The sequence below is a fragment of the Mesoplodon mirus genome (assembly GCF_964341445.2).
Source record: "Mesoplodon mirus genome assembly, chromosome: 13".
NCBI lineage: Eukaryota > Metazoa > Chordata > Mammalia > Artiodactyla > Ziphiidae > Mesoplodon > Mesoplodon mirus.
Window position 1 is genome coordinate 85,149,317 of NC_138989.1, and position 19,350 is coordinate 85,168,666.

The 19,350-nt window shown below is 42.2% G+C and overlaps 1 protein-coding gene across 2 annotated transcripts in view; it reads right to left on the minus strand.

The window, feature by feature from the left end:
* Positions 1-931: 931 nt before the first annotated feature.
* CYB5A (cytochrome b5 type A) overlaps positions 932-19,350 on the minus strand; it is a 31,340-nt gene continuing 12,921 nt past the window's right edge. The window contains exons 2-5 of one of the 2 annotated variants that reach the window (XM_082640155.1): positions 9,998-10,126; positions 8,162-8,191; positions 4,015-4,049; positions 932-2,294 (exon numbers count right to left, since the gene is read on the minus strand). In XM_082640155.1, the coding sequence (XP_082496281.1) occupies positions 2,213-2,294; positions 4,015-4,049; positions 8,162-8,191; positions 9,998-10,126 (276 nt within the window). In that variant the 3' untranslated portion in view covers positions 932-2,212. Of the gene's footprint in view, positions 2,295-4,014; positions 4,050-5,318; positions 5,343-8,161; positions 8,192-9,997; positions 10,127-19,350 lie in introns of those variants that run through there. The other variant, XM_082640156.1, reaches the window with a different exon arrangement.

Consider the following 19,350-nt stretch of genomic DNA (forward strand, 5'->3'; position numbering starts at 1 on the left):
CACGGCAGACATAGAAGTCCAGCCCGATCCCCACCATTATGTCTTCTCTTCCATGCCTGCTCCTCCCAGGAACTTGGTAAGGCCTGCTGAGAGCAGGGACAATATGAAAGCTTGTCTTTGCTAATGCCGATGGCACAGGAGTGGACCCTGACCCCTAAGAGCAATGTTGGGCTATCCCAAGTACCAGAGCTCCCCACCCTGATATGGAGCCAAACCAAACTGGGCCTCCAGATAAGGCGACAGTGAACACACATGCAGTCAGAAAGAGCAGAAAGGAGTCTGGAGGTTGGGTTGACCCAGCCTCACAGAGATTTCTGCACATGGACAGGACATGGCTTTTAACTGTAAGTATCGCAATTACTGTACGATTCGCTTTGTTCAAATTTCACACACCAAGTATCTCATCCAAATTTAAAGCAAGCTCTTCTCTAAGAGATCCAGATGGGGGACATGCAAACATTCACTGCACGTGTGGGCCTGGCAGAGGAGTGCAAGCTTGGTGGTGATTTCATTCCAAGCCTCACAGGAACCTGCAGAGCCCCTATCTATGGTGAGGTGGGGTGGGGGAGTGGAAGAGGGCAGATGCAGAAACGCTCGCCAGGGCACTAATTTCTTGCCTTAATCCCTTTGGTTACACTGTTTATTTCCAGACACACGCTTCATAATGATGCTGAAAACCACGCCCAGAGCAGTGAACCGACTGCTCTCCTATCTTAGAGGAAGAACTGTGGAACTCGACATGGATATCCTTGATATGGTAGCATCAAAAAGCAGAGTGAAGGTCCCACAGTCATTCTTATTTAGCTACTGACCTATCCATGATTACACAGTCATGACGGCACGTTACAGCAGAGCCTGCTGACTCGTCTGTCGATGTATCAAAATGCAGAGGGATGTGTCGGGCACTTCAAGTCCATTACAAGAGGCATGATTTTGTTCCAGGCTTATGTTTATTAAAATCTAAACAAAGGATTCCTCTGCAAGGTATTTTCCCATGTGATAGAGACAGCTGCCCCACTGCCCTCCTACATTTGCTCTAACTTCCAGTGACAAAAAAGGCAGAGGGTAATACATGTCTTTGATTATAAAAATCTATGCTCTGTAATTTAAACAAATTCCTTGCCAATGTGTTTAGTTATTTCTGAAGACCTCCATGGCTCGCCAGTCGGCTAGAAGGCCAATAGACAATCATCGCTAACTACAAAGTACTTCGAGTCTATAAATTCAACTCTCAAGTTTCGACATTTAAAGAAAAAAGAACTGGGAAGAGAATAATAAACAAAGACGGGATGACTGAATCAGTCCACTGAATCAGTCCACACCAGAGTTCTTCATGGCCCATCACCAGAGCTAAATTTCTTTAAAAATCAGATTCCAAATGTCCCACAATCTCTTTCAAATGTGTGTTTTTACAAATTAGGGAATCAACATTTCTTTACAGGAGCACGTAAACAGTTTTCACCTCTGAAAGAGGAGTCTGTAAAACCTGAGAACCTGTATAACTGAGAATCTCTTCGGAATGACATGTTTAAGCTGAGAGAATGGACAGTGGTAATGTTCTCTCGTGGTTCACAGGCTTTTGTGATGTTGCTGGTGTTTTTAATCAAAGAAAAGATGGAGTATCTTTTCTAGGTCTTGCAGGCCACTTTCTCTTTTTATCCTCTATATGATTGTTCAAGTAGAACAATTATTAGAAATCTTTAAGCTATTATTTCTGGGCCTTCCTTAATTTCCTTAAAAAAAAGAAAACTACATTGGAAACATGCAATACCTGATTATTCAATTAGATGAAGTAGCACAAGAAGAGATCCAAGGACACCCCTGATCACATCAGACAGACAACTTGGATCTGAAAGATTAGCACATTAAATGACCGCCAAATAGTCAGATTCCAAACATTAAAGACAATTACATGTCAAACAGACAGCCAAACATGGTGGTATGTTTTAAAAGATTGTGCCCACAATAAGCGAATGACATAGTGATGGAATATCAAAACAAAGCTGATGAATAAAAAGACACACTCTAAAAGTTCAGGAGTAGAAAGAACAATTCTTTGTGGTTGGTTCTGTGTCTAACGTAGGAGGAAAGGAAAACGGGTGTATTCAAAGCATTTTCCGGTGAAGAGTTCTGTCAGTTGAAGCAGTTAACGGTGGCTTCTTTCTCCCCAGACCAAAGCAGTCTTTTCTTCCATTGGCTGCTGAGAACGGGTTTAGTGTTCCGACGTGTAGAAGTGATACATCAGGGCTACAACCAGTGCTGAGATGGCTGGGATCACCCAGTTGGTCCACCAGCTGGAAAGAAACAGCAGTGATGCTTGCATGGTGTTCGACGGAGGGGACTCAAAACTGTGCTCCTGCCCTTCACCATGAAAGTCACCATGGCGTGTTTTTATTACCTAACTGTTTTGGATGAAAAGGTAACTCTGAATTGCTGAAAGTGCAGTGAGTACAACACACGTCCTGGTATACGGGCGACTGGTCTGTCCTTCCAGCCTTATAAGAAAACTAATGTCCTCCCAGTTCCATCTAGATCTGTTTCTGTGTACTTACACAGAGAGCTATGAATCACTCCCCCAACAGATGCCACCTAGAATTAGTGACTTATCGAAAAGACATCAACTCTGGGTTACACATCACAAGTTCACAGAAGTGAATATTCCTAGCAGGTTTTATTCTAGTGACATCCATAAGTGAAGAACTGAAAATGGCACTGAACTGAGAACCAGAAGACCAGCGTTCTCATTTCAAGAAAGCCATCAGCAAGCGCTATAGCCAAGGGCGAATCACATCCCCTGAGAATAAAGTTAAGGAGTTTGAAGCATGGGATTACTACGGTTGCTCCTAGCACCACAGCTCAACATTCTGTGATTCTGTTTTGAAAATCTACTCTTTACGTGTGTGTAGTAGGTTTAACGTGTAATAAACAACATGCCCAAATTACTTAATCTGTGGTCCATAGGTGTAAATTCACGAAAATCCCTAATTTACACATTGTTCAGTCCTGATGCACAGAATTTTTGATCTACTGTAAATGACAGATGATATCAGGGGCAGGGTTAGGAAGATCTTCAATACAGATTTGAACCTATAATTTCTTAGAAAACAGAAATTAATGTATAGGTTTTAGAATCTGAATAAAGAGCTGGTAACAGCTATGTATACATATATTTTGTCATAAACTTTCTACCCTTTAATATTCGTCACATATCAACCCATTCAAAGATCAAGTTCAAAATAAAGATTTAAATTGCAAAAGGATTATAAGTGTAACTTGGTAGGTTTTCACTTTCCATTTAGAAGGAGACTGACATTTCAGGGGAAAGCAAGAGGAAATAAGGAAATACTGCAGGGAATGTACCAGAACACTGACAGCCTGGGGGCAGCAAAATTTGACAGGGGAAAATTAATAAGCAGGACTGTGTAGCTTTCAGCTTGGGTCCAAAAAAATGTATATAATGGCAACTAAACAAGTCATGATGGTAGAGCTGCCAAAACTGTCATTATGATCTTAAACTATAATAAACGAATCTAGTCCCTAGAACAAGTGATTCATGCTACACTGGATTACTGCGTTCGATTTTAAGACCAACCTAAAAAAGGGACAAGAGAAAACTGAGCCATGCTTAGGGAGGTATAATCATGACAATTTCAGAAACTGACCACATATCAAATGAGGAAGGAAATGAGGAATGTCCGCCTGGAGATTAAAAGATTGCCCGGGTCACAGGACTGCCACAGGGGAACAGGAGACTACATTTGTTCTGTTCCTTAAGGTAGATGCAGCGGGGTCGCTCTAAAGTGTCCACGGTCGGAGCTGTCAGACAGTTGAGGAAGGAAGGGCCTGGGTAGTCCGGTGCTAAGTGGACATGACCCCTGGCCTGTCCACTGAGAGGCACACGGTGGGAGCTGGAGCAACAGAGGTGCCTCGGATGAGGGGAGAGGCCCCCAGTCCAACTCCGATTTTAGGAGCCTTCTGATCACAATAATGCTTTTAAAGAAAACTACCACATACCTGGAATTAGAATCAATAGTAGTAATAAGAGTTTCCTGAAACGCAAGAGAAAAAGTAAAGTAAGTTAAAGGGAACATCTAAACATTTATTCAATTGACTAAAACCTGTTTTAAAACAAGATCACAGGGCTTCCCTGGTGGCACAGTGGTTGAGAGTCCGCCTGCCGATGCAGGGGACGCGAGTTCGTGCCCCGGTCCAAGAAGATCCCACATGCCGCGGAGCGGCTGGGCCCGTGAGCCATGGCCACTGAGCCTGTGCGTCCAGAGCCTGTGCTCCGCAACAGTAGAGGCCACAACAGTGAGAGGCCCGTGTACCGCAAAAAAAAACCCCAACAAGATCACAATAGTGTATTCAATTCATTCTTCTTATTCAGTGCATTCTTCAAAAAAAGTTGAAAGGGAAAATTATACCATAAATTTCTCACCTGAATACCTAATTTCACCATTTTTTCAGAAGAAAAAAAAATAGATAATTTGAAAGAAAATGTTAAAAATTAATAGGCTACCTAAAATATTCTGCACATCTAAATACTTCAACATAGAAACCGAACACAGGTATCATTTATACATACACAGAACCTATCATTATCTTTAAGGTTTCATTACCTTTAAGTTTCATTCTTCAAAAGCATGAATGAAATGTTCAATAAAAACATCAGTTATTTCACCAAATCTCATATGAAGTAAAAGTGTACCCAGATTATATAAAAAGACATGTCAACCAAAAAGAAAAAATAAGAAGTATCATTTAAATTATAACAGTCTGGACCACCTTTCCTGGCCTTCTTTAACTCTGTCAAGAAGGCTCTAAAAAGACACTGGAGGCGTCACAGGCTGACTTCACACTGTCACCCACCAAGAAACCTTCAAATGCCACGGTCTTTCACAGTTACAGCTTGTATTACTTTCCAGCACTTTCTGAGAGGGGTCCTTCCTGTCAGTACCATGAAAATGAACTATGGATGGCTCTAGGAAGACGCATACTTCCCCAAACAGTGGGGTAACTAAGGCCTAGTGAAATGTAAGCTTTTTCGGGCTTAAAAACTTGTTAAGAAGCATTCTTTTGAAGCGCCACACCAGCAAAAGTATTAGTGCCTCAAAGAAAGGTAGCCAAAAATAAGGCAGCTTCACAGAGAGTTCTATCTCTGTAGTTTCCCAAAACACAAGATAAAAAACCATTAGCAAAACAATCAGCGATTTGCAGTGAGGCAAAGCTACACACAGCAAGGCGAGTTAAAGACATTCCCATGAAAAGGCAGAAACCTTCCAGGAAGAGCAAGCAAAGCAGTTATGAGACCCACCAACCTGGTAACATGGCCTTTAAGATTCCTGACACAGGAGGAGGGAAAAAAATAGTCATTTAAAAGCAAACTTCACAGTTATTATCTTTTTAAGCAATATTAAATCTTAAGAGACTACAAAAAGTATTCATAACTACTGCAAGGTTAGGTTTCAAATTTTGTATAGATGAATAAAATTAATAAGTAGAAGTAACTGGACAATGAGAAAATATTACTTAGCTATTAGAGACATATAAAGAAAGACATAATCAGTGCTGAAACAAATACAACAGTTCATTTAAGGTAAAATGTTATTGTCACACTAGAAAGCTAAGCCTGAAGTAGTACACCGAAGGCGACACGGATCTGTTATTTTGTTATACCGAGCACATGCATTTCGCCAAACGTGCTGACAACTCGGCATGGAAACTTGGCTGGCTTGCCTTTCACTACTACTGCATCGTCACCACCAGCAACAACAAGGGTCCTCTAAGAGCTGAGCTGTAAAAGATAGTATGCATTTTTGATTGCTTATTATCTGTTAGACTCTTAACCCAGGGATGCTTAAGAGTTAAGGCAAGTTTGAATTACCACTTAGCACTTGGGCCACAGTTGGGTTTTGGTGTGTAACGAACAAATTTGTCAGAACAGGGAAAAAAGACTCTGGTCTTTATTACAGGCTGTGCCTCCTGTTCACTCCGTGACCTTGAGGGGTTCAATTTCAAGTAGGAAAAGGTTAACAATGAGGTCAGTACATGATAAGCTCTCAATAAAAGCATGCAAAGCCCATCGAGCTTTTGCAACTCAAAGTCACCTCATTTATAACTTCATCTCACTTAGCCTATTTCTTCACTGGAAGGCTTTCCTAAAAATACTGCTGATGGAGTGATGCCTTTTATGCGAAGGCTAGAGCCTACGGAGGCATGAGAGACTTGCAACTGCCAAGCCTTAAGTGGACGCTAGCAGTGGTTCTGCAGTGTGTGACCTTGAACAAGGTCAAAGCTTGGAACAAGGTTGCGTTTCATTGCCTTCACCTTCCCTAGAAGGTCCAGGGATTCCCCCATGATATCATGAGAACCAAATCAATTCACTAACATAGCAATGTTCTGAAGACTGCAACCACAAAAACCTATCAGTAGGTATTGCCACTAATGATATCATCCATGCCAAATTGATAGATATGGATTTGCTTACTTAAAAATGCGTCTCGGGCTTCCCTGGTGGCGCAGTGGTTGAGAGTCCGCCTGCTGATGCAGGGGACACGGGTTCGTGTCCCGGTCCAGGAAGATCCTACATGCCACGGGGTGGCTAGGCCCGTGAGCCATGGCCGCTAAGCCTGCGCGTCCAGAGCCTATGCTCCGCAGTGGGAGAGGCCACAACAGTGAGAGGCCTGCGTACCGCAAAAAAAAAAAAAAAAAAAAAGCATCTCTGTGTCTACAAATATCTTAACTTGGCAACTTCACCTGTTTCCCTTTGGGAAGGTTCAAGCTAATAATCTTTGGTGCAGCTTATTTCACAATTCGAATATATTCAGCAGGCAAAATTTCAAAAATTCGGACCACAGTGTACATTTATCAGACTGGAGATAGATGGAATAGTTATAAGACACACCCAGGGCTTCCCTGGTGGCGCAGTGGTTGAGAGTCCGCCTGCCGATGCAGGGGACACGGGTTCGTGCCCCTGTCCGGGAAGATCCCACATGCCATGGAGCGGCTGGGCCCGTGAGCTATGGCCGCTGAGCCTGTGCATCAGGCTCCGCAACGGGAGAGACCACAACAGTGAGAGGTCCGCATACCGCCAAAAAAAAAAAAAAAAAAAAGACACACCCAACAAGGAACAATCTCTTCTGATAAACTAGAAGCACAGAAAAGATAAATCTAGGAAAGTGGTCATGTATTTTCTTTCACTGTGTTTGCTTATGGCCTCTAAGAAAAATAGCAAGTTCCTGTTCCATATTCCTCCAGTTCTGCTCTGAAGTCAGCAAAGTCACATATGTTCTAAAGGAAGAGTCTGTCTCTCAGAAGTAGAAGTTACGTAGGAGATCTTAGCTCTAATTGGTGCTTGCTTCTGCTGGAAGGAATCGTGGTTCAGGACATGGTTGGACCTACATTAGTTCCAAGTTCAGGTAACAAGCCTTAGCAAATCCTTGTTTTACTACAGCTGAATGATATGCACCAAGCTTACTAACACACCGAACACCTAATGGGAAAAATGACACTTTTTCCCTGACAGACTTTAGAGAAAAAGCAAAAAACTTCATGTATCACGGAATTTCAACAGTCCAAAGAGGAGCCTCAAAAAAGGTACTAAGTCATCTAAGTGAGGTGATCAGCTCAGAGAGAAGGGCTAGTGAACCAGGGCATAAAAGTAGCACTACGAGAATTAGTTTCCTTCCTTAAGGAAGGTACAGCCAAGAGTTCTTTAATTAGCATTAAATTCAACCAACAAACATTTACCGAACACCTGTTATGAAGATGAAGACACAGGTAGTGTCCTTAAAGGTTTAAGTATTAGGACCTCTGCTCAGATTTTAACTTCTCCGAAAAGAAGGCTTACGTCAAATCTTTCAGATCAGAAGCACAATGCTACTTATAAAAAGTACCTCTTCCAAAGGTGTCTGTTGATCATTATGGTGAAAAAGTTATTTTAAGTATTGAGAGTCTTGTGACGAGAATACACATGCTATCCTAATGAAATATACTGAGCGGCCTAAAGAAACAAAAACTTTTGCTGAGACAACAGGGTACATATTCATCTAACCTAGAAAGACCTATGCTGGCCTCAGGTAAATAAATGCCCTCCAGTCTGACAGGTATGAAATACAGCGCAGATAACTATAGCCGAGATACTGGAGATGGTCACACTTACCGAAGGCTTGGTTATCTTTGACCTGTCGTCCTGCAATTAAGAAAAAAACAAGTAAGGTCCATTATGAAAAGAAAAACATCTGTAAAACTACCATTTCCAAAGTACTCGCTTTTACTGAGATTTTAAAAAAAAAATATTATTCAGTAATTAGCGTTTTAGGTTCCATCTAGGTTATCAAATACACAGTTTGATCCATCTGACTGCAAAAATTAATAGCAGATTAAGTGCCTAGATTTACTTCGATCTAGCGTTCCGAAGTTTAAAATAGCATCCATGATAGTCATATTTAAAATAGCATCCATGATAGTCATATTTATATGCTGATCTGTATATATATTTATGAGACCCGGATTCTGATCTGTAATTCAGGGAGCAGCTGAGACCTAATTAGATTCTTCCCTTCTATCCTCTGAAATTCACTTTGAGGTGGGGGGTGGGGTAGGGTGTGTGTGTGTGTGTGTAATTTGTGTGGTATCCTCAGTGAATTCCTGCAGTCTCCCAATTATAGGGTTATAATCTACTCTCTAAAGGGTGATCACAGGTGAGGCAGAAACGCTGCAGTCACAGCCTGAAATCCCACCTGCCCTACCCTCACAAACTTTGGAATGGAAAGAATAAGGAGAGGATGGAACATTTTAAGGGAAGGCCTTTCCAATTACCATACCACTATTTCGCTTTGGTGACATATGAAGATAAAGATGAAAATATGTGGATGAATAAACCTTCCTGATAAATGAAGCTTCGTTTCTCAAAGTACCATCTCCCACCACCAAAAAAACCACATCCCACTCAACGGAAACTACTCTAAAAACAGATTTCCTACCTTCAGGCTTCCCCAACTTCAACCTTCCTTCAACCCTACTTCAACCTTCCCTTTATTCACAGTCACTACAAGAAGCATCAATCAGACGCAACAAAACTTTTTGTATGGGTGTTTTTCATATGGTTTCTAGGTGTGCTCACTGGGATGGAGGCTACTTGCTATGCATTTTTCTTGCTGGAGGCCGCTTCTAGGAGCACCTCCACCCCTTCAGGTTGGCCACTGGTAACGTGCCCAGAGCTGGGGGAGGAGGAAGGAAGGCACTGGCTCGGAGGAGAGGTCCAGGCTCTCTGTAGAGGTGAGAGGGATCTACCTGTCTGCTCCAGACTCCAAGTTTGCACATCTCCAAGTTTGCAGCTATATTCCTGATAACTTTGGGTGACAGATGAGTGAAGTTATAAATGTACATTTTAAAATGCTGTAGAAGGGCCTAAATTCCTATCACAGCCCTTGGATTTACATAAAAGCCAAAACAAGCCTACGTTTTTGCACAATCAGTCCATGGGTTGCCACCAAAGGTGATGCTCTCAAAGGTCTCAGGTAGAGTGAGAAGGAGGAGGACCATGTGTGGGTTTTACAAAAGGCAGCGTTTATTCATTTAACAGAGCTGATTTTTCTTTAATTTCTAAATCATTTTTTAGAATTTAAATAGCCTCAAACTAATGAAAGTAGAAAGGAGTTTCTTAAGAAAAATATTTTGGTCAGAGAAGAAAGAAAGACAAAATAACCCTACTCTGGGTCAATATCCCACCTTCTAAAATCTGCTGCTCAGGGAAACTTCAGAGTCTGAGACGCACCGTCCCCAGGATGTGACCCTGGAGTGAGAGGATTCTAAGTGCTGGTGAAAAGTGCAACCAGGGAAATACATAGAAATTTCTGGTCAATTTATTTCTAAAGTCAGGAGGAACTGTTTTTTGCTTTTTTCCTTTTTAAATTTTGTAATATGTAAGCCTACAGGCTTGAGTAAGGTCAACCCACAGCCTTAAAGAGAAACAAGGCCCCCAAAAGGTGCTTACTGGATGCAGCTCTCCAATGATAAACGTCTTGGACAATTCTCGAGCATCCGTAGAGTGTCCGACATCCTCAAAGTTTTCAGTAGCATCACCTCCAGCTTGTTCCCTTAAGACTTCTTCCCCACCAGGGTGCTGTTTGAAGGACAGACAGAAAAATGAGTATGTTTTCCAGGCAAATGAATTAAAAGGAAGCGGCCAGTTTACTTAACCAAACAGGCTACTCCAGAAGTCACAGATGACAATGTGGCAATATAAATCATTCATAACCTGGATGAAAACGATTCCTTTGTATTCAGTTTCCTACTTGAAAGTGCAGACAAACTTTCTCCAATAGTAAGACATTTATTTCCTGGTTATTCACATGACAACAAAACCATTAGGCACACATTTTTCATCCTTTGGGAATGTCCTCTTTGCTTTTCCATAAAGCTCTCAAAATCTCAAAAAGATTTTCTCAGTCTTTACCCAATCTACATCTTGAACGCATTTCCACACTTATTTAAAAGCCTTCCACTGGGCACAGAATATGAGTCCACTTAAACATGGGAAGCCGCCCTGGAGGTACAGGCTGTTGACTGGCTCACTCTGAAAGCCAGCTTGAAGCTTCCTGATGCATCTCCAAGGCCGTGGCAATGACAAATGTGGTTTGTTAATTCTCGAACAGTCTGTTTATTCTTAGGCACAGCCTGACAGGCACAGAAGCAACAACGTGGGAGACACAAAATGACTAACTTATGCAGCACCCACAAATTATGCAAATTCACAGATTGTTGTTTCTTCTGTGTGGGTGGCTTCATTCATCAGTTCCTTAACTTTTGGGTCCTGTTAAAGATATGTGACCATAGACAAGTCTCCCAAATTAAATCATTATTTTCCAGTTACAGCCCATCTTCACAAGGAAAATTTCAAATGAGGTTAAAAACATAGATTGGCCTTTTGTAAACAATCAGAAAATTATACAAATTTTAAAAATATAGAATCTGGGGACTTCCTTGGTGGCATAGTAGTTAAGAATCTGCCTGCCAATGCAGGGGACATGAGTTCGAGCCCTGTTCCAGGAAGATCCCACATGCCACGGAGCATCTAAGCCCGTGCGCCAAAACTACTGAGCCTGCACTCTAGAGCCCACGAGCCACAACTACTGAGCCCAGGCACCACAACTACTGAAGCCTGCGTGCCTAGAGCCCGTGCTCTGCAACAAGAGAAGCCACCGCAGTGAGAAGCCCCGCACACCACAAGGAAGAGTAGCCCCTGCTCGCCGCAACTAGAGAAAGCACGCACGCAGCAATGAAGACCCAACACAGCCAAAAATAAATAAATAAAATAAATTTATTAAAAAAAATATATATATATAGAATTTTATCTTTAAAGTGCTAAAATAAAGAAAGTAAACATTCTACTTCATAGACAGTAACACAATAGGCTTCACCTAAAACAAAAGGACAACTTCTCAACTTAATTTCTCATCAAGCTCAGGAAACAAAAAAGTATGTGTCTACATGTATGTATGCACACATGCATTGCATGTGCAAGTGTGTATGCATTATGCATATGTGTATGCATGCACATATGTAACCATTTATGATTCAGACCCTGCCTAAACCATTTATAAGGCAGTTTTCTAAGGAAAAAATAGAGAATGAGAGAAACATCTTGGGTTATATTGGTTTGAATGACCACTGTTTAGGAAAAAATATAGAATAAATGAATTGATGCTAAAATACATTTGCTCTACTTTTTTAGATTTTTTTGTTTTTTTTAAACAAGTAGTAAGGAAACAAAGCCTGAACATTGATTTTTGGAAAAAAATAATTCAAGTCTTGGTAAGACAATAAATATGGGACTGGCTTGTTATGTTGCAGGGAGAGACAGAGAGAGACACGTTGCCAAGGAAATCAAGTCTAAATCATGATGGTGTGGAACTCCGCAATTCATCTTGTCACTGTCCTCACTCTTGTGACTAAGTTCACGCTGCCGTTTTAATAAGCAACCATCACATGTGAAGACTAAAAGAAATGCTCTTCCTTACCTGCTGGCGCCCGAAAGTGACAAAGAAAGAAAACTGGGAACGCTGGTGTTGGCGCCATCTTGGTTATTCCCAGAGATGGTCTATGTCTCCCATTTCTTTCCAGAAACTCTCAGAGAACATACTGCTATCCTTGGGGCAGGTTACAGAATTTGGGGTAGCCCAAAGAAAAGGCAAGGCTTTGAAAAAGGAAAGTGATATAAGAACAGGCATGCAAAGCAAAATTATCTGAGGATTTTCTAAAAGAATAAGGAAAAGACCAAAATGCCTAGCTACAGGCAGGCAAGATTAGAGGTAACAAAAAAGAGTCTGAGACAAATTTTGGTGAAGTCTGTATCAGAAATCTGTCCTGATAAAGGGTCACTCGCTAGAACCTCCACTCATCCCACCGTGTGCAGTCAGCTGCTGTAGAGCCCAGAGAGAGAGAAAGACGGGAGGGAACGTCAGCGGTGACGGTAGGAGGACCCAGGAAGGACAGAATCAGCGGCAGCCATGGCAAAACAAGCCATTCCCACTGGAATTGTCCTTCTAACAAAAAATCTCCCATTTTTCCAGAGGAAGATTCCATTTTCCATGTGCATAATTCCCTGTCTGCTTCTGTGAAATCTCTACTTATTATAAGGTCCCCAAGTACCACCTTGCGCTGATAACATATGAGAATCTCCAGATACAAACTAGGGAATACCAATAAAATAACTGGAAATAGCTTTCATTTTTTACATCTTTTTGTATATAAGGGTTATTTGCAAGCAAATAAACAGGAAATAGATTTTAAAAGATGAAACACTGGCATAATCCATAATTCAGAAGACATCAACTGTCACAATCTCTACCCATTCCTAAGAACACTTTCAGAAAGACGTGGTAAATTCTTGTGATATAAAGAGAATGGTGGCTACCAGGTCCTGAAATTACAACTGGCTTTCTACTGCTCACAGCATAAATGCTTTCAGCAATGCTGGCACAGTGGATCTCTTCTCCTTGAAATGTTCTCTTCACGTGGCTTCCAGTACAACAGGCTCTCCTAGTTTCCCTTCAACTTTATTTCCCCTCCTGATCTCCGAGTCTCAACCCCAATGCTCAGTCCTTGGCGCTCTCCCATTCCACCTGTACTAGCTCTCCTGGTGATCTTACCTGGTCTCCGACCCAGAATATCACCTGTTCTCCAGTGAGTGCAGTTCATTAGGCCTCCTTTGAGCTCCAGACTTCTCCCAAATGCAACAGCCTACTTACCTGTTCACTCAATGTCTAATGAGCATCCTGAACATAACATAACCAAACCCGAACGTTTTACTTTGCCCCCAGATACACTCCTTCCCAGTCTTTTTATTCTCAGTGAATGTTGCCACCATGCAAACAGTTGCTGCAGCCAAAAACTAGAAATCAAACTTCATTCCTCTTTCCTTCTCACTGCCATCCATCAGCAAATCCAGCTGGCTATCTTCACAACATATTCAGAAGCTATCCACCTCTCCCCACTTCCAACGCTACCACCTTAGACCAAACCAGCATCTCTTGAATGGACAACCACAACTGACCCCTAACGGGTCTCCTGCTTCTTCTCGATCCTTCCCACCATCGACTGTGCTTACTCCATCATGCCTGTTACCTGTTTACCTGTTACCTCTCTCGCTTCCACTATGACCAGCTACCCTGGACTAAGCTAACATCCGAGGATTTTCAGATGTTAGCTTAGTCCAGGGTAGCGGGTCATAGTGGAAGCGAGAGAGGTAACAGGTAAAATCGAAAAGCAAAACAGACACACTTCAGTGACAGGTCTTCTGACAGGCCCTCAGACTTGCCAAACTAGTTCCCCATCTCAGAACCCCTACATCTGCCTCTGTGTGGAATGCTCCTCTCCCAAACCCTGATGAGATTTCATCTGCCCCTTGTTCATCCCTGCTCACATGTCAGCTTTCCAGAGCCCTTCGCTGAGTTGCCCGTCCAGAAGGGCCTACCCCGTCCTCACACCACGGTCTCTATCCCCTCCCTGCTCTTTCCTGCACAGCACCTAGCACTCCTGAAGCTCTGTTTTGTCAATCATTTGTAAGATTCATGAGGACAGAGGCCTTTGTCTGTCTTACTCATCCCTGCTGCCCAATACCTAGTTCAATGCCGGGCACATGGCAGATACAAAGAAATATTTGTAAGCAAGTTTGGATACATAAAGGAGATGAGCACAGCTGATTACACATTGGTCTTAGAACTAGTATATACAACTGGTTAAGTGACTGACAACAACTTTCCCATTCCAACTATTCTAGTTCACACCCCTTTCCTTCTCCTGAACTATAATAGTTCTTACCATTCAGAAACCATATAATTTCATATTCAATTTTGTTTAATTCATTTAATCAAAATATTTATGAATACTATGTGCAAAGCATTGGGACACACAAAAGTACATGAAAAATAGACATGATTTGACCCTGAAAAAGCAAACAATTAATTTGAGGTTAAAGAAGAAAAACACAGATATAGCCTCAGAGTTTTGACTATTCATGTGTGACCCACGGCAGTGATTGCCACCATTCTATCTTCCAGGTCACTTATCCATTCTTCTGCCTCAGTTATTCTGCTACTGATTCCTTCTAGTGTACTTTTCATTTCACTTATTGTATTGTCCATCTCTGTTTGTCTGTTAATTCTTCCAGGTCTTTGTTAAACATTTCTTGCATCTTCTCGATTTTTGCCTCCATTCTTTTTCCGAGGTCCTGGATCATCTTCACTATCATTACTCTGCATTCTTTTTCTGGAAGGTTGCCTATCTCCACTTCATGTAGTTGTTTTTCTGGGGTTTTACCCTGTTCCTTCATCTGGGACATAATCCTCTGCCTTTTCATTTTGTCTGTCTCTCTGTGATTGTGTCTGCCCTCTGGTGGATGAGGCTGTCTAAGAGGCTTGTGCAAGCTTCCTGATGGGAGGGACTGGTGGTGGGCAGAGCTCAGTAAAACTTTAATCCACTTGATTGTTGATGGGTGGGGCTGGGTTCCCTCCCTGTTGGTTGTTTGACCTGAGGCAACCCATCACTGGAGGCTACAGGCTCTTTGGTGGGACTAATGGTGGACTCCTGGAGGGCTCATGCCAATGAGTACTTCCCAGAACTTCGCTGCCAGTGTCCTTGTCCCCGAAGTGAGCCACAGCCACACCCCGCCTCTGCAGGAGACCCTCCAACAGTAGCAGGTAGGTCTCGTTCAGTCTCCTGTGGGCTCACTGCTCCTTCCCCCTGGGTCCTGGTGCACACAAGACTTTGTGTGTGCCCTCCAGGAGTGCAGTCTCTGTTTCCCCCAGTCCTGTTGAAGTCCTGCAATCAAATCCCACTGGCCTTCAAAGTCCGATTCTCTGGGGATTCCTCCTCCCATTGCCAGACCCCCAGGTTGGGAAACCTGACGTGGGGCTCAGAACCTTTACTCCAGTGGGTGGACTTCTGTGGTATTGTTTTCCAGTTTGTGAGTCGCCCACCCAGCGGTTATGGGATTTGATTTTATCGTGATTGTGCCCCTTTTACCAACTCATTGTGGCTTCTCCTTTGTTTTTAGATGTGGGGTATCATTTTTGGGGAGTCCCCGTGTTTTCCTGTCAGTGATTGTTCAGCAGTTAGCTCTGGTGCTCTCACAAGAAGGAGTGCCAGACATTAGAAATTTGGTTTCCAATAAGATGTGAATTCAGAAATGGCTTGGAATAGTGATGTAAACGATTGCACCAAATACCCTATCTGTATGGAAACAACCAACCAAAAACGTGGTTCCTTCACAAAAGTTGCTTTAGTGAGAGCTCCAGATTTGTGCTTAGAACTTTTTGCAATGATAGAAATGCTCTATATCTAAACTGTCCAATATGGTGGCCACAAGTGGCTACTAAACACTTGAAATGGAGCTGAAAAATAATGTAAATTTTATTTATTTAAATTTAACTAGTGGGGCTTCCCTGGTGGCGCAGTGGTTGAGCGTCCGCCTGCCGATGCAGGGGACACGGGTTCGTGCCCCGGTCCGGGAAGATCCCACATGCCACGGAGAGTATGGGCCCGTGAGCCATGGCCGCTGAGCCTGCGTGTCCGGAGCCTGTGCTCCGCAACGGGAGAGGCCACAACAGTGAGAGGCCCGCGTACCGCGAAAAAAAAAAAAAAATTTAACTAGTGATTTTTGTCTATTAGCTACCATATTGAAAAGTGTAGCTATAGACAATGCAAACATTTTTCAAGAGATAGAGCCAACCTAGGTGAAAACTGAAAAGGCATTTCATTTGCAGTGAAAGACATGAACATTTATTTATTGTGTGTGTGTGTGTGTGTGTGAATAAAGGTGAGCTCAGTATATTGAGAAGGGTGTTCCTTTGCGTAATGTGATGATGATTAAAGAAGTGGTGGCATCAGCTTTAATCTGAAAAAACACACAGTGCAGGTGGAGTTCAAGTGTTCCTGGGATTGCTTCCTTCAGGAGAGATACCAAGCTTATCAGGGTTAACCCCACATTTGCAGCACCTCCCGTCAGGGACCACATGATACGCCTCATTCATAACAAAAGTTCCAAGAACCTCACGTGGCCCATTGAAAACTACAAAGCTCCATGGTGTATCCCCTAGGACGTTACAAAACAGTATGTGACCCAAACCTGATATGCAATGCCCTCATGGCCCAGCAATGCTACACCACACTGTTCAAGAGGTGAAGTCCAGTCCTTAGGAGGATTGCACCTCATCCTCTAACCCCTGGATATTCTCCACTTCAGGGATAACTGGCACTGAGAGAGAGACCACATAAAACATGTAACTTTTTTTCAAATAAAAGTAAGAGTCCAGTTTCCCACATACAGGGGAGAAAGAAAAAAAAAAGAGAGTATCAAGCGTAAAAGAGCAGAAGGTGCTTTACCAGACCACAAAAGTACAAATATATAAGGGGTCAGGTACAGAATAAGTGTTACAATCGATGAAGGCAAGGTCTTGGATAACTTTTGTATGTTACGAGGCCAAGAATTCTGAAGTCAACATCATGAGAGTTATGCCTCACGTCCTTTTTAGAATGAAGCCAAAGAGAAATGCTAAATAAAGCAATAAATGCATTATTAGAGATTTCACAAGATCAAGGATTATTTTACATTATAGGTAAATTCTACTTCATATTTAATAGTACAGTAAATAATAATAATACATTAAAAATGGATCTAGAAAAGCTGGGAAGATAAAAAAGATAAACTTACATGCCACTCCTGATACAGATGCTTTCAATAAATAAATTCTTAATATGAAGGCAATAATCTTAATCAGAAAGAAAATGTTGTGGGTAAAATCAAAATGTTGAATCACTCTAGATTCGAACATGCAGTCTGTAACTACTATTAATTGGGAAACTGATTATTGAGTGAAAATACCTTCCAGGTCCATTCTGCTGCATTCCTACTATTTGCTTCTATGGCCATTTACAGTTCCTTAGATTCTCTACCCAGAAAATAAAAATGGGTCTATATTATCTTTTTGAAATTGCCTCTGCTAGTTATATTCCTCTTTAATACAAATAATTTCATAAATGAGATACTTTTAGGCTTGATACAGAAAAATGTTTTACTTATTCTTTGAACTTAACTCCTAGAATTCCTACATTTTAGTGGCTTTAGAAAAACAAGTTATAAAATTTCAAAGTCAAAGGTTAGAAGGTCTTGTTAGTATGACAGCAAAGCCCGACATTCTTGTAAATAAACCAGGGAAGTGCTTCTCATCAAATTCATGGCTCCAGCCACCAAACTAGTCTTCCCTTCTCCAATCCCGCAGCACATTCTTAACCATCTTATATATTGCTGCTAGAATATTCAACCTCAAATATTGTTTTGACCCTCCCCCACCCCACTTAAACTTTTAGCTGGGAAATGGCTACTTAGAATAGAAGATTCTCCCAGCCTCCCCTGCAGCTGGGTATGCCATGTGATTAAATTCTGCCTAATGTGAGCAGAAGTGTCAGGAGAACCTTCAGAGTGATGTGCACCCTTTGCCCTTTCTCTTCATCCCTTCTTTCACCTTGCTGTATGGAATGGGAATGCAGCCTTTGAAAATAACGATGAGGGCCTGACTCTGGAGATAAGTGAGAAGTGAGCCAGAAGGAGAGCCCCAGGGGACTTGATGGAACACAGCTAGCACACCAGACCTGGACTGCAAAGCTCATTTCTTTATGACAGATGAATAAACATCTACCTTGTTCAAGCACAAGGGGGTTCTTCTGAGCTTAATTCTTATTACTACATCAATCACTTTGTCAAAAAAATACCATGTGGCAGGCACTGTACTAAGTCCTGAACACATAAAAGACATAGATAAACATACTGTGTGTCAAGAAACTTAAAACCAAATTAGGACAATGATCTTCATGTATGATAAAACATTAGAGAAATATTAAGGGATCATCTTAATGGTTGACTGAACAGAGTAGAAGTCTAGAAAGGTAGATGCTTTTAAAAAATAATCTAGGCTGCTTTAGGAGAGTGAGTACTTGGATAAATAGAGTAGATAAAGATGAATAAGCTCAAGAGGAATAGGAACATGAATATGAAGGCTTACTGGCTGAAATATACATGGCATACTTGGGGCAAGTGAAGAGATAAGTGTGAATAAAGTAAAATATGTGAGGCTGTGTGATGGCTTACTTTACATGTCAACTTGAGGTGAGACTTGATTTCTGGAAGCTGTTTCTAGATGAGATTAGCATTTGGATCAGCGGACTCAGCGGAGGAGATGGCCCTGCCCAATGTGGGTGGGCACTATCCAATCCATTCAGAGCTTGAATAGAACAAAAGGTGGAGCAAGGAAGAATTCACCTGTTTTCCTGTATCATTATTTGAGTTGGGATATCTCATCTCTCCTTCCCCCGCCCTCAGCCTCCCATTGACTCCTCTGGTTCTCAGGCCTTCAGACTCAGACAATCACTCCACCAGCTCTCCTGGGTCTCCAGCTGGCAGATGGCAGATTGGGGGACTTGTCACCCTCCATAATCACGGAAGCCAATTCCTTATAATAAATCTTCATACATAAATATATATATGAAGTATGTATGAGTATCTCCTATTGGTTCTGTTTCTCTGGAGAATCCTAACACAGGCTGGATGGTTAGAAGGAGCAAACCATTAGGGCCTTGAGAGCCAGTGTGAAGTGGAAGACACTGAGGACCACTGTGGGCTCCTGAAGAGCAGAGCGACCATGACAAAGTGCCGGATGGACCTGTCATGGTTAGAACAGAGGCTCAGAATCCAGACAGGGAGAGCACCACTGCAGACACGCAGCAACCTGACCAGCACGAGCGGCACGAACCCCCCTCTTGCCCTCTACCGGCCCACAGGCACCAGCCTTC